Below are 16669 nucleotides of genomic sequence, written 5' to 3' on the forward strand. Positions count from 1 at the left end.
AAAGTTATATATTACAGAGCATTATCCCTATATTAAGAGAGGTGATACATTGTAGCTATACATTTTGTTTATTCAAAATCATCTCTACCCGAAGGAGGTGAGTGGTAGTATACCTGATATGATGGCACTGAAGGGTAAGGGATGACCACTCCTTGAATCTGATTTCCAATGCTGTTAGGTTGGCCACCAATGAGGCACTGACTCGGGGGTTGCTGAATTCCAACTATTCCTTGGTAGTTTTGCTGCTGGTTGGGCATAACTTGATAACCTGTAATAATGGCACAACGAGTTAAATCCTGCTTTGAATTTATTTCATCTTGTAGGATGTTTTTGTACTTCAAGCAAGTAATTTGTGTTCTAAAATGACAGAATTTTGTTTTAACCAGCAAATCTCAAACAACCCTCTATTATGAAAGCTAACATTTAAAAGGTTTACTACATAGGTAACCCAAGTCAGCTATACTTTTTCTCCCTTAAAATACATTCAAATAAAATTTGTGTATAAAGTTTTCCTTTGCAGTTGGGGAAATTTATAGGGTCACAGACTTGGTTTACACAGACAATTACTATTTAGTATGTATTAAAATCTATTATGACAACTAGTTTCTAGGGACCAGGACTAGCTAAATTTGTGAGGCCCAATGCAAAAAAAAAACCCAACAACACCCAAAATGCAGAGCACCTTTCTAAAATATTATTGAGAATTTCGAACTGGTAATAATAGAACATTGCCCCAAGCATGGCGTCCTGTGTAACTGCAGAGGTTGCATGTCTATGAAGCTGGCTTTTCTGGAGGCCAACATAAGGGGAAAGGGAAAGAATTTTACAGAATGGTTATATGTTAGAAAGAAAGAAAAAAAAAAAAAATCACACTAAGCTATCAATTCCTGTATTAGGGATGGGTCAAGGGCACAAGCAAAGGGAGTTATGTAGTAATATTTTTTAGACGACTTCCTTATTGTATTAAAGTCACTTAAACAGAGAAATAGATGCTTAAAGAGATTAATCTGCCAGAAGCTATAAATCAAAAGGTAGAAGACCACTGTCCCCTAAGCTGAAGGAGCTGTTGGCAGTGTAAGTAGTCAGTTAAGAGTAAAAGTTTACTTTTTATTGAGTGAATTTATCAGTTATTTAAATAAGAATCAGCAATGATAAGTTTTTGACTAGTGAATATGAATTGTATTTTGTCTCCTGATCCGAAGAGGATTCCTTTAGGTAAACCAATTAGTTTAAGACTTGTGTAAATTATAGAAGCTACAACAAATTCTTTGTAAAAAAAAGAAAAGAAAAGGAAAAGGCAAAGAAACCAGATAAAAATAAATAACTAACCTTCCAGCTTCAGGATATTTAAAAGTTTCTACAAAGATGACCCAAATTATGGCATTGCGTATACAAACTTCCATAACTAAAGGTCAGTGACATGATTTCTCTGATAATATCATAATATATTTTACTATCTTCTAAATATCAGTTTTCATTTTCATTCTTATTAATCCCTAAAGCAACAGAAATGGCAAAGCTCCCATCTCATGTATTGACTGTAGACAACAGTATCACTATAGTTAACCAGAAGCCTTGGCGATTCTACTCAATGACTAAATAACTGAATAAAATTAAGCATTAACCTTCCCTAAAGATGTAAATACAAAGTATATCTGGTAACCAAGCAACATATTAACAACAAACTAAAACTCCAGTTATAGTCAATCCTTTAATAGTGAAGGGTTTTGGAAAATGATACTATTTCTACAGCAACAGTGCTTTTGGGACATATTTCTTTTCACCAATCTAACTTTGTACAAAAAAATGTATATTCTAGTCCTTACCTGTAGTAAGTGATTGATCATATGCTGTTTCTTAAACCTTTCTCCCTGTGAATTTCCTATAATACTTAAACTTGTAGGCAGATAAAGGACGAGCAGAAGAAAACTTCTTTCTTGCTCTTTAGTGTAATAATTAACATTCAACCCTATTTTCAGTTTATCAAATGACAAGTATTTCAAATTCATACCCTAAATACCAAACACTGTAAAAAATACACCAACACACTTTCACCCCTAGGAAAATAAAGAGCCAGAGTGAAAATGGGATGCGAATATAACATGTTTTCTTGTGTTGGAAACACCACATCTGAAAACACACACACACGCACGCACGCACGCATATACTGCAGCATTAGAATTTGGGCTTAGTTCTTTATAGACTGGGGAAGCAACTTCTTACAATGGACTTGTCAGAATTACAGTCCACTAAAATTTAAAAGAAAAATGTGGACAGCTGGCAGGATTCAGTATAATGTAACCCCTAAGAAACTTAAAGTGTTTTTCAAATTACTTTTGTAGCTTATTCACAATATTCAAAGCTATAGGTTGCTTTAAAAGAAAACTTTGAAAAATGGCAATTTATATTCAAATGTGCTTCTAATTTCCTTTATCTAAATTTACTAACCCTAAAAAAATGCTCTGCATTCTGCAAACTTAAAACTAAATCATTTAATAGTTAATCGGTTATTGAAAAAATTCCATGTGAAAACTTTAAAGTTATGAGTATTTAAATAAAATATTTTTAAATGAAACCTTTTTTTACTAATTTTTGAAGATTCACCTTGGAGGCCTTCTAACTAAAATTCTCTTATGAAAAGAAAGTCTGACACAGAAAGCTTTTTAATAGCTGCAGATTTCATGTCATAGTGGTGCAATGTAGAGTCACGTGGATACTATGACATAAAATTAGCATCAGTGAATTTCCAGTGGTACTTCAGATTCCTGAAAACAAGAGAGTTTCCATTAATATCCATGACAACTAATAAAGATACACACACACACATATATACATAAATGTGTATATCTACACACACATCCTGCACATTTTGAAAATGTGACAACATATCATGACATCTGAAACAGCTGACTCCAGTACCTAGTCATTTGTTACAGAGGGTAGTAAAAAGGATGCTGTGAGTCCAAGCTGTGTCTGGTGGGTGACATAAAGATGAGACATGGTCCCTATCTTTATAATTAGGTGTTCTTAACCATGACATCATATCAGAGTAGCAGAATAAATAGGGTCTTATAAAAATAAGATGGAGAAATTAATCCTGACTGACATGAGGTAGTGACATTTGGGCTTGGAATTAAAGAGGAATAGGCAAGAGTTAGGAGTGGCTGGATACGCTATATGGAGTGAGAAGTAGAAGATAAGGCACAACAGAATACTGGAAGAGCCCTGGCCGGTTTTACTCAGTGGTTAGAGAGTTGGCCTGTGGACTGAAGGGTCCCGGGTTTGATTCCGGCCAAGGGCACATACCTCGGTTGCAGGCTAGATCCCCGGCCCCGGTGGGGGCACATGCAGGAGGCAACCAATCGATATGTCTCTCTCACATCGATGTTTCTCTCTCTCTCTCTCTCTGAAAAGCAATGGAAAAAATATCCTTGAGTGATAATTAAAAGAAAAGGAAAAAAAGAAGAAAAAAAAAGAAGAAAATAAAGGATACTGCCCAGCTGGGCATGGCTCAGTGGTTGAGAGTCAGCCTAGGATCCAGGAGATCGAGGTTCGATTCCTGGTCAGGGCACAAGCCTGGGTTGCAGGCTCGATCCCCAGCCGGGGTCGTGCTGGAGGCAGCTGATCAATGACTCTCTCATCATTGATGTTTCTATCTCTCTATCCTTCTCCTTTCCTCTCTCCGAAATCAATAAAGATATATTAAAAAAAAAAAAGCATACTGGCAGAGAAGCAAAGAGTTTACAAGTGAAAGAGCAGTGAAAATGAAACAGAAGTTCTAGATTTTAAACCCTGTGAAAGTAGAAAAATGATTAATATTAGTATGTCATTCAGAAGTGGCATAAATAAATGGGAACATGATCTTAAATGATAGTGGAGATATTAAAAAACACAACCTTCCAAAACTCAGTCAGGAAGAATCAGAAAACCCGAATAGGCCGATAACTGCTGATGAAGTTGAACCAGTAATCAAAAAACTCCCAGCACACAAAAGCCCTGGTCTGGACGGCTTCACAGGGGAGCTTTACCAAACATTCAAAGAAGAATTAGCACCTATCCTTCTCAAACTATTCCAGAATATCCAAGAGGAAGGCACACTTCCAAGCTCTTTTTACGAAGTCAGCATTAGGTTAATTCCAAAACCAGATAAAGACATTACAAAGAAAGAAAATTACAGGCCAATATCCCTGATGAACATAGATGCTAAAATCCTCAACAAAATATTAGCAAATTGGATCCAGCAATATATTAAAAAGATCATACATCATGACCAAGTGGGAGTTATTCCAGGGATGCACGGCTGGTACAATATTTGCAAATCGATAAATGTGATACACATCACATAAACAAACTAAAAGACAAAAATCACATGATCATATCAAGAGATGCAGAAAAAGCATTTAACAAAATCCAACACCGATTTTTGATAAAAACACTCGGCAAAGTGGGAATAGAGGGATCATACCTCAACATAATAAAGGCCATATATGACAAACCTATAGCCAACATCATACTCAATGGGCAAAAACTAAAACTGTTTCCCATAAGAACAGGAACAAGACAGGGGTGGTCACTTTCACCACTTTTATTCAACATAGCACTGGAAGTTCTTGCCACAGCAGTCAGAGAGGAAGAAAACAAAAGGCATCCAAATTGGAAAGAAGAAAGTAAAACTGTCATTATTTGCAGATGACATGATATTGTACATAGAAAATCCTAAAGACCACTAAAAAACTACTAGATTTAATAAATGAATTCAGCAAGGTAGCAGAATACAAAATTAACACCCAGAAATTGATGGCATTTTTATACACCAATAATGAACTCTCAGAAGCAGAAACGAAAAAAATCCTCATTTACTGTTGCAACAAAAAAATTAAGATACTTAGGAATAAACTTAACCAAGGAAGTAAAAGACCTATACTTGGAAAACTACAGGACACTGAAAAAAGAAATAGAGGAAGATATAAACAAGTGGAAGAATATACCATGTTCATGGACTAGAAGAATTAACATCATTAAAATGTCCATACTACTCAAAACAATCTATAAATTCAATGCAATGCCTATTAAAATACCAACAGCATATTTCACAGATCTAGAACAAACACTTCAACAGTTTATATGGAGCCAAAAAAGACCATGAATAGCCAAGGCAATCTTGAGAAAGAAGAACAAAGTTGAAGCAATCACAATACCAGATATCAAGTTATGCTACAAAGCCACTGTAATCAAAACAGGCTGGTACTGGCATAAGAACGACATAGATCAGCGGAACAGAACAGAGTACCCAGAAATTGACCCAAGCAATTATACTCAATATTTGACAAAGGAAGCAAGAGTACATAATGGAGTAAAGACAGTCTCTTCAATAAATGATCTTGGGAGAACTGGACAGGTACATGCAAAAAAATGAAACTAGACCATCAACTTACACCATACACAAAAATAAACTCAAAATGGATAAAAGACTTAAATGTAAGATGTGAAAGCATAAAAATACTAGAAGAAAACATCGGCAGCAAAATCTCAGACATCTCTTGTAGCAATATATTTGTTGATAAATCACCCTGGGCAAGAAAAATAAAGGAAAAGATAAACAAATGGGACTACATAGAAATAAAAAGCTTCTGTACAGCAAAAGAAACCACCAACAAAATGAAAAGAAAGCCCACTGTATGGGAGGACATATTTGCCAATGACACATCTGATAAAGGGTTAATATCTAAAACATGTAAGGAACTCATACAACTTAAAAGGAAGACAATCCAATTAAAAAATGGGCAAAGGGCCTGGCTGGTGTGGCCCAGCGGTTGAGCACTGACCTATGATCTAGGAGATCACAATTCGATTCCCGGTCAGGGCACACACCTGGGCTGTGGGCTTGATCCCCAGTAGGGGGCGTGCAGGAGGCAGACGATCAATGACTCTCTCATCATTGATGTTTCTATCTCTCCCTCTCCCCGGAAAAAAAAAAGAAAAAAAAAAGTATACTTTAAAAAAGGGCAAATGACCTAAATAGACACTTCTCCAAAGAGGACATACAATGGCCAAGAGGCATATGAAAAATGCTCAAAGTCACTAATCATCAGAGAGACGCAAATTAAAACGACAATGAGATATCACCTCACACCTGCCAGAATGGCTACTGTCAACAAATCAACAAAGGACAAGTGCTGGCGAGGATGTGGAGAAAAGAAAATGCTAGTAACAATGCAGGTGGGAATGGAGACTGGTGCATCCATTATGGAAAACAGTATGGAGTTTCCTCAAAAAATTAAAAACGACATGGCCACATATCCTAAGAAACCGGAAACACTAATCAGAGAGAACTTACGCACCCCTATGTTTAAAGCAGCACAATTTACAATAGCTAAGAGCTGGAAAAAGCCCAAGTGGCCATCACTAGATGAGTGGATAAAAAAAGCTGTGGTACATTTACATCATGGAATACTACGTAGCTATAAAAAGGGAGGATCTCCTCCTACCCTTTGGGAAAGCATGGAAGGAACTGGAGAGTTTTATGCTAAGTAAAATAAGCCAGTCAGAGAAAGACAAGTATCACATGATTTCACTCATATGTGGAATCTAATGAACAAAATAAAGAGATGAACAAAACAGACCCAGAAACACAGAAGCATGGAACAGACTGAGGAAACTCAGGGGGAAAGCGGGGGTGGGGAGAGATTAATCAAAAAACTTATATGCATAAATGCATAACCCATAACTCACGGACACAATCATATGGGCAACGCCTGGGGGTGGAGTAGATGTGTGGTGGGGGGAAAAAAGGGGACATCTATAATACTTTCAACAATAAAGATAAATTTTAGCCTGGCCGGGTGTGGCTCAGCGGTTGAGCGTCAACCTAGGATCCAGGTGATCAGGGTTCGATTACCGGTCCGGGCACATGCCCAGGTTGCGGGCTCGATCAATGACTTTCTCATCATTGATGTTTCTATCTCTCTCTCTCCCTCTCCTTCCCTCTCTCTGAAATCAATAAAGATATATTAAAAAAAAAAAAAGATAAATTTTAAAAAACCTGAAATATGGTGTGCTTTTTAAGGGTGAGGTTATAAATATCACACACATTAAACAACAAAAAACCCCCCAAACACCCATATCAGCTATCACACAGCCAAGCCAAAAAAGTGGGCACTCAATATTTGATTACTGATTAAAAAGATAAAAAATATTCTTAACAGAATGAAATCAAAATAATATATACTAAAAGCATAACAAATATATAACGATTATAGAGGATGGGCTCTTATGCACAAGGGAAGGTGTTGCCTTTACAGAGGACCATGGGCGGTTTACTTACAGTGACAAGTGAGAAGACTTTGCATACAGAAAGGTGTCTTTAAACAAAAACATACAGGAGTGACGTCAGAAGAATGGTGGTGTGAGAGGTCCCCTTGGTCTCTCCCCTTGAAGTTCTAACAATTTGAACAGCTGTAGTTAAATAAGGATTCCTTGCTTGATGCAAAGCACGCTTGAAAGATCTGCGCACTGAAACATCTAATGGTGGGCAAGTGCGAACAAAGGGGAAGGTGAGAAGGGAGAAGGGCTGAGATGAGCCATGGACACAGCTCAGCAGCTGGGAGCTCACAGCAGGGCCCAACCTGGAGAGGGGAGGAATCTGGTTGTGGCTGAAGAGGTTGCAGCTGGTGCTCCCTTCAGCCAGGCAGAGCAAAGAGATTAGGTGGGCATTCCTGCAGGTGCAAGCAGTCCCAGCTGCAGCTGAGCCCAGAGACCCGGGAGGATAGCATGGGAATATGACCGCAGTTGTTGGGTGATAAGCATTTCAGGCAGAGAAACAAATCCATGGAGCCCTGCCGCCCCCCAGTAGCCTCCCAGAGCTCGCTTCCCATCACCCTTTGTGCCAAGTTGTGGAGCACATTATCTGCAAAACTGAGAACTGAGAACTGGTACTACCGAATTACTTTTTCCCTAAGCTAAAGGTGCATTCCGCAACTGGTTCTGGGCTTGGGGCAGTAGGGGGGATCCCATGGAGGTCCAAGGTCACCATTACCAGTAAGGCAAAAAAACAAATAAGCTGGCCAGTTCCCCCCGTGCACCCCAACCCCACACATTGCACAGCTACACTGAGGGCTACAGAGGACAGCACTGGGATTTCAGAGCTAAAAAGCTTATTATTCAGCCCTGGCTGGGTAGCTCAGTTGCTTAAAGGGTCGTCTTGATAAACCAAGGTTGTGGGTTTGATCCCTAGTCTAGGCACATATAAGAATCAACCAATGAATTCATGAATGGGTGGAACAACAAATGGATGTCTGATCACAACAATAAAACACTGTGATTCAGAGTCACGTACTGGAAAATAAGAAAAGGCCTCTTCATATTAACCTGCTAGAGAAATGCCACTCATACATAGATGCCTTGACAGAGAAGATATCCATCAAATACCACGAAAAACCAAGGTAGTGAGGCAGGAAAAAAAAAAGAAAAATATCCAGAAAACAAACTTAAAGACATATGGAAATATGTAATATAAATGACAGAGAATCCAAGACTGCAGTTCTGAAAATAATCAATGTGATGCAAGAAAACAGAGACAGGAAATTTAATGTGCTCAGAAAACAAAATTAACAAACAAAATGAGTACTTTACCAAGGAGATTGAAACTTTCAAAAAGAACCAAACAGCCCAGCTGGCATGGCCCAGCAGTTGATCACTGACCTATGATCCAGGAACTCACAGTTTGATTCCCAGTCAGGGCACATGCCCAGGCTGTGGGCTCCATCCCAAGTAGGAGGTGTGCAGGAGGCAGCCCATCAATGACTCTCTCAGCATTGACCTTTTTATCTCTCTCTCTCCCTTTCTCCTTTCCTCTCTCTGAAATCAATAAAGACAAGTTAAAAAAAAAAAAATTAAAAAAGAACCAAATAGAAATTCTGGAGATGAAAAGCTCAAAAAAAGAAATCAAGATTGAACTAGCAAGCAAAGGAAATAGATTTCCTTTGGATCAATGGAAGAAAAGATTAGTGATATTGAAGATAGAAATCTAGAAATGATGAAAAGGGGTGGAGACAGAGGCTTGAGCATAAAAAGAAATGAAAGAACTCTATGAGGACTATTGGACTCCACCAGAAAGAGCAATATAAGAATAACAGGCATACCAGAAGAACAAGAGAGGGAGAAGAGAATGGAGAGCTATTCAAACAAATAGTGGATGAGAACTTCCCAAGCCTATGGAAAGAGCTAGATTTTTGAATCCAAGAATCAAACAGAACACTTAGTGACCTCAATCTAAAAAGGCCTTCTCCAAGGAACATTGTATTAAAACTGTCGAAAATTGATGACAAAGAACCTTGCCCAGATCGCTCAGTTGGTTGGAGTGTCGTCACACATACCAAAAGGTAGCAAGTTCAATTCCTGGAAAGGACACATACCTTGGTTGTGGGTTTCATCCCCAGTTGGGCTGTGTATGGGCAGCAACTGATTGATGTTTCTCCCTCATATCAATGTTTCTCTCTCTCTCCCCTCCTCCTCCCTTCCACTCTAATGATCAATGGAAAAAATATCCCTGGGTGAGGATTAATAACAACAACAAAACCCAGAATAGTACTGGCACAAAAACAGACACACAGATCAATGGAACAGGACTGAGAACAGATATAAAACCACATATATATGGGAAGATAATTTTTCACCAAGGAGCCAGAAACACACAATGGAGAAAAGAAAGCCTCTTCAATAGGTGATTATTAGGGATTTTACAAGACTATGGGAAGAAAGTATTTAAGTAAATTTTCTTAAAACATATTTAGAGCTCAAGTTAACAATCAAAGGGTGAAAAAAGAACTCAACTGATCTGAATTTTCTATGGCACTTAAGAAGGAATGTTTCAAGAAGCTAATAAGACAAAAGACTAAATATTTTAGAAAAAGCTATATCAGTTTTTTTGTGTCCACTCTGGAATTCAGCCCAAACAAAAATTTAGCCCAAAATTCTTATGCCTTTTTATTTAGACTATATAATTTTCATTCTTTGATGGTACAAGACATTTATTAGGTTTTGGGCACTGTTCTATGCACTTTACACATGCTAACTCATTTAATGTTCACAATCTCATGAAACAGGTACAATTATCCCCATTGCTCAGATGAAGAAACAAAAGCACAGAGCAGTTCATATCTTGTTCAAGGTCACCAGCTGATGACTTTTGTAGCTATGATTTTTACACAGCAGTCTGATTCTAAATTTTACTTTTCTCAGGGACAAGTGTTGAAGTAGAAAGAATATTCCAGTAATACTGTTCCAATTAGCAGAACATTAAACACCTGGCCTCTTTCCATTTTCTGAGAATTTTGGTTAATGAAGAATTTTTTTTTTAAACATAAGTATTTTATTTATCTTTTTCTTTTTTAAAAAAATATATCTTTATTGATTTCAGAGAGAGGGAGAGAGAGAAACATGAATGATGAAAGTCATTGATTGCCCCCGCCCCCCCCCGGGATCAAGCCTGCAACCTGGGCATGTGCCCTGACTGGGAACTGAACCTTGATCTCCTGGATCCTAGGTCAATGCTCAACTGCTGAGCCACGCCCAGCTGGGCAATGAAGACTTTTACTGTAGTTGAACACTCCTAAGTCTCAAGATAAATTTAATCATAGGAAAACAGAGAATTATTGTAAATAATAATCAACTAGGAAACTTTTTTCATTTGAATTGAAGATTATTTGTGAGGATAAGCATTGTTATCCAAATCAGGAATCAAAGTGAAAGGTTGTTGAACAGTCAGTTCAGATGGTAGCTATATGAACTTGGAGGCTGAAAAAAGACCAGGTGTCTAAGAGTTTATTTATATGATCAGCCAGTCCTCTCTGTGGGAGGGACTCTCCTTCACTTATTTTGCCCACGGTGTGTGACCTCTGTATTTCAAGGTCACATTTCCTTGGCTAATTATAATTAGATTTCACATGTGTATAAAACAATTGGCAAGGGGAAGAGGAGGTGCAAACAGTGACTTATTTCAAGTTCCACGTCCCTTGGTCTGTGCCTCTGAGCCTAATTATTGCCATGTCAAACTCCATTGTTCCTCTTTGGGCTTTAGCTTTGCTATTTTGCCCCAAAAGGCTGCCTTTGCTCACAATGTATACCCTGTTGCCATATTCCATATGAGTCAACAGAATATTTCTCTAATAGAATTTTTATAAGTTTGGCTTTCTTCTCCACAATATGAATTGCTTTGCCAAGAAGTCAGACTTTACTATTATAAAATTAAAAAAAAAAATGGTACAAGTAAAAAAAATTGGAGGAAAAAATTAATGTACTGTATTTGAGGTGGCAGGATTATAGGTAATTAAAGTAAATCCTACTTTCCAGTTGTTATATGATATGCATTACTTTTATAAGGAGAAAGTAAATCTTTTTTCTTTCATTTTTTTATAAGAGAACATTTATTTGGTAAATTATAGAGGTGGGAGAAGTAATTCGTAGAAGAAACGGCTGAGGAAACAAGTTATAGAGGTAAAGGAAGGGCCCTTGGAGCTTGAGAGTCAGGAAGTTAATGATAAGGCACTAATGGTAAGGCACATGGGGAGGGGAAAGGGAAGGGAAAGGAGCAGGCATGCTCCAGGGAGGGAGAGCCAATAAACCTGTTTTAAAAGCAAAAAAATAAAAAATGAAAAAAGATATAACCTCAGATAATTACATTAGTTGACCTATTAAATTATTTAATATTTTCTAAGTGCTACTGAAATTTGTATGTGGAAAATGAAGATCTGGGTCTCTGCATAATTGATATTGGATTAATTTCTGAAGCAATTAATCAACAGATTCAGTTACTTCTTGTGGTCTCCGGTCAGTAACAGAGGGGAGGATTTTTGCATTCTCATTGATTGTGCAAAGATCTAGTTCAGACTGTTTAGCTATGGTTAAAGGTGAGGGAGAGCTTTGGAAACAGTTGTTTTAAATCTCTTTGGGGGTTAGAGCATGTTCTACGAAGCGCTCATCCCTTCCTATTCCAAACACCTCTGCAATGGATTGAACGTTTATGACTTCCCCAAATTCCTGAATATGGGGGAGACATAATCCCCAAGGTAACAGTATGAGGAAGTGCGGTCTTTTGGAGGAGATTAGGTCATGAGGGAAGAGTCTTCATGAATGGGATCAGTGTTCTTATAAAAGAGACAACAAAAAGATCCCTTAGCCACCTGAAGACACAGTCTATAAACCAGGAAGAAGGTTCTCACTAGACACTGAATCTGCTGGTGCCTTGATCTTGAAATTCTCAGCTTCCAGACTGTGAGAAATACAATTTTTGTTGTTATATATATAAAAGATTTCAGACTTTACCTAGTGGGGCAATGCCATCTTTAACATGGACACCTCGTGTACAAGGTGATATATTCTGTATCACGGGTGAAGTCTTGAAGTTTTGTGAAGCAATGGCTCTTTTCTATACACTAAGTAGCTTTATAATCATTTTTAGTAGCTTTATAATCGTTTTTACATTCAAAGCAGGAAAACCCACCAGGCTTGACCCACATTGAGTAGAAAGCAGTCAGGGCCTGAGGAATCTTTCTAAGGCTGTCACAGCTTAAAAAACACACAAAATACCATCAGTTAACATTTGATGCTTTGTATAACTGGTACCTCACCTAGGAGGCAAATTCTACTGGCATTAGGACACGTACCTAAGCTGTTTTTCCAGCAATTAAATGAGAAGTTGGACTGTTCATTCCAATAATTACAACAACCAACCCAGCAACTGGTTAAAAAGTATAATTTTAGAGTATACTCTCTAAAGAGCAGGATATTAAAAGTTGCAGTAAGATTATAGAACTTTTCAAATGACTTAAGACCATGGGATCTACACTGGTTAAAGTCACTATAAACACTAGCAAACCTAGAAATATTCAATTGGAAAGCACTAAAAGGAAACAAAATATCCACACCACCACTCCACTAATCCAATTAAAGAAAAACCTTGCTATTGTCTTTGTAAGACAAAATCATTAATGAAATTATTAGCAACATAAAATTAAAGATCATCTAATGAATGACATGCCTCACTTTATGCACACTTCCTTAATAAAATCTACATCTTAAAGAAGTGTTCCAGTTGCTCACAAATTCCTCTGAACCTGTGTTTAAATATTCAGGCTGCTGAGCATCAGTTGTTCCAGTGGCACTTAGAGAAGTGGCACGGTGCTTCAGGATCATTACCTAATTATTCAGACAAAGGAAGGGGAGGGACAGAGTCCTGATAGTTTCAAAAGTATAGTTTGAAGAGTATGAAAAAGAAATCCAATGATCTGGAACAGAGGAAGATGCTGGAAGATAAGAATGAAGTAAATGCCTAGAGAATGAAAAGTACCATTACATTTAAAAAGCACTATAAGAAGAGTATTTCCAGTATTCTGACACTCAATAAATGACCAACTTGGCTACTACCTAAATTGTTCTTTCTTCAATAAAAAGTGTGTTTCAGTATATCAGAATTAAAAGAAAAAAATCCTTCTTGTGATATATCTGAATTTAACCAGAAGTTAGAGGAAAGCAGAATATCTTTTATAGAAATTTGTGTCAATACTGTGGGAAAACATCTGTTTTGTAAAGCAAGCAATGCCAATTTAAGTGATACCAAACAGAATAAACATCCATATCTATAGGTGTGATTTAACCCTGTCAGTCTCCTTTGTTAAAGAGCTGTGTGTTGCAATATTATCACATTTCTTCCAGGATTTTCAGAGGAAAACACAATCGATTTTGCAAGCTGAGAGAACTAGGACAATATAAATTGATGGGCCAGGTATATCCCTGGAGGGTTCCAAAGAGTATTCTATTTTTAACTCTCTCTCACTTTAACAGAGAAGAGAGCAAGAAGGAAATAGCATGTTCAGCAGAAAGTATTGCCCAGGCTGTAACAGGCTCATTTTACTTTATACAGGCAACCTGAAGTAGCATTTGTGTTGAAGGAAAGCATTCTTAATATGGACTAGATATAATTAGAAAGATAAAAAGAACTGAAGAACTGTTTAGTCAGAATAGCCATAAATATAAGGTTTATTATATTTTATTATTAAAATTTTCCAGAGTAAGCTTGTACAGCTGAAGCACTATGAGGGTAGTTTTTTTGAGGAACCACTGTGCCAACCCTAAATTTATTGGTAGCTAGGTATTTACAAGATAATTTAGAAGAACTGTTTCCATATGATCAAAACCTCAAGTTTGTAATCCTGGTCTCTCTGATGTCTGTGGCACTATTTTAGAGAGCAGGCAAGTTCAACTAGTCCCTTAGGTGAATTTGGAAGAAGACACAGTTGCCAGCATGCCTTCACTATTCTTTCTCCTCTATCACCCTCTGGTTTCCTACCTCTATGCCTGAAATAAACATAAATACAAACACAAAAAACAAATCTAATAAAAACAGCCACAGAGATTACAGCTCACAGCTATTTAAATGACAGTCCTATTGAAGAGTCTACACAACTCAAGAAAGTCTATGAGTACTTACCAGATACATTTGGCTCCAGATTTCAGTGGCGGCAGGTTAATGGAGAAGGGAAAAGGGAAATAGGTGGATTTGTAGGTATTATACAATGTCTGAATCTGTGCTGGTCACACAATACTAAGAAATGCTCACAGAATCAATGGAAAAATGATAGCCAAGGTTACCAGCCTAGTAATATAAATACAAAATTCCTATTACTCCCATCAAAAGCTGTCAGTAAAGAAAATGACTTTGTGCCCAGAGTCCCTATTTGACATAGCTAAATCCTTTATCATTAGCACCCCTCCCCTGCTTACACAACAGGGCCCTTTCTTCCTTGCTTGCCTTTTACATCCTAATTACTTTAAATTTGCACCTTAAAATGCTGCCAATATTCTGTGCATCTTACAGACTGTTTATCCTAAAGCATTCCTCCCACAGTGTAGTTCATCAGGACCCTACCATAGTCTGCTGGTAATAAAACTTAATCAGTTTGGAACCATATGGTTCTGAGTTATATGAAAAGCTGAGACTGAAGATATAATAAACTGATATTCTTTGATTTATCAACTGGTTGCAAAACTAAAATGATATTTAGTTTTACAGAGTCTTTTTGCTTCCCACATGCATACACTATCATAGTTTAGGGGAAAACCCATGGAATTATATCCCTGGTGGGAGCCCAAGTAGCTTAAAATGCCTTTATGTATCTTATTTGATGGCATGCTTTAATGCATAACAATCCTAAAAAGTTATGTAGCAATTGGAAAAGAGACGAATTTGACTTTTGCTAATGAGTTTGGCATACTTAAGACATTAAACTTTTAAGAAAAGCTCTCAACCGAACTGAATCTGAACTCTAAATCTGCTTTGGAAAAGAAATTGAAGCAATAGATTTCACAAATTTTTAAAAGGTATATTAATTACATTAAGCCAAGGTTGTCATTTAAATTCAAATTCCTGTTGCTGAGTATGATGCATGATTAACAGGCATTAAAATTAAAAGAAAATACAAGCAAATGTTAATACCTTAATACAGCATTAAAAAAAAAAAAAAAAGAAAGAAAGAAAAGGAAAAAGAAAAGGAAAGGAAGAAAAAAAAAAAAGCAGTGGAAACCTGAGTAAAAAGAAGCCAGGAAGCAGCTGAAAAAGAGACCGGTTCACTGTGAGAAATGTAAACCTCTCAGACAGTGCTACGGCCCCGAATCCAACAGCTCAGGAACAAGGCCAATTATTGCAAAATATTAAACATACATGGTGAAGCTGCAAACTTTTCAAAAGAGTCATAAGAATGAAAGCAGCTACATAGAAAACAGCCAGGGCCTCATAAATCTAAAATCTTTGCTATAATCACTACCTGCAGAAAAAGGTTTCTTTATAAGTATACCAAGCTCCTTATATGTAGTATACTTTATAGTCTTCAAGCTGTAAATTTTATGATAAAAAGATAACAAATCCTTATTATTTCAACTAGCAAGTAACCATATTGTTTGAAACTGTTGCTTATATGATTCAGTTCTTGACAGTAAGCCACTATTGAAAACCAAGTCTCCGATATTCCCACCTTTCCGAACTAGACATAAGATAGACACACAGAATCATGGAATTTTAGGGTACAGAGGCTTCAATAGACAATACAGTGAAACTCTCTTACTTGGAAAATGAGTAAACTGAAACCCAGAGGCCTTAAGTGATATACCTAAAACCAGTTAAAAATAAAGGGCTGCCAGGATTTGACTATTTTGTTTTCTTGCACGTCGTATACTACATTGTCCAAAAAAGCCTTATATAGCCAGAATTTCTTCTGCTTCTGTTGACACAGGTTGACTGTACCTTGTTTTGAATGACCATGATAGTTTCACATTCATAACAAAAGAATTGCATAGTCATTCCCCAGCAGTAATGTCAGTACTGATTTCAATTCAGTTCCCATAACAGACTGGAGGTTTACTGTCAAGGAGACCCATAACTATTGTGGTCCTCTGGCACACACATGGATAAAAGACCAAAGCATTTAATCCTTTCTCTCTTTCTCCAAAAGGGAAAATAAGAGAAAATCCTATATTTTACTGCCCATACCCTACCTGGTCTAAGAATACTTGATTCAACTGGGTTTGTTAATTTATGGCAAAAATGTCTTTAAAGTTATATAAACATTTAAAAATTATTTACTTATGCCTCAGTGAAGAAAAATTGTTCCAAATCTAT

The 16669-nt window shown here is 37.1% G+C and overlaps 1 protein-coding gene across 6 annotated transcripts in view; it reads right to left on the reverse strand.

The window, feature by feature from the left end:
- The window catches only part of R3HDM1 (R3H domain containing 1), a 108364-nt gene that overhangs the window by 38746 nt on the left and 52949 nt on the right, over window positions 1-16669 (reverse strand). For all 6 annotated transcript variants that reach the window (XM_081141868.1, XM_081141865.1, XM_081141867.1 and 3 more), the window contains one exon: window positions 114-268. In XM_081141868.1, coding sequence (XP_080997994.1) covers window positions 114-268 — 155 coding nt within the window. The remainder of the gene's footprint in view (window positions 1-113; window positions 269-16669) is intronic.

Source organism: Miniopterus schreibersii, assembly GCF_964146895.1.
Source record: "Miniopterus schreibersii genome assembly, chromosome: 7".
NCBI lineage: Eukaryota > Metazoa > Chordata > Mammalia > Chiroptera > Miniopteridae > Miniopterus > Miniopterus schreibersii.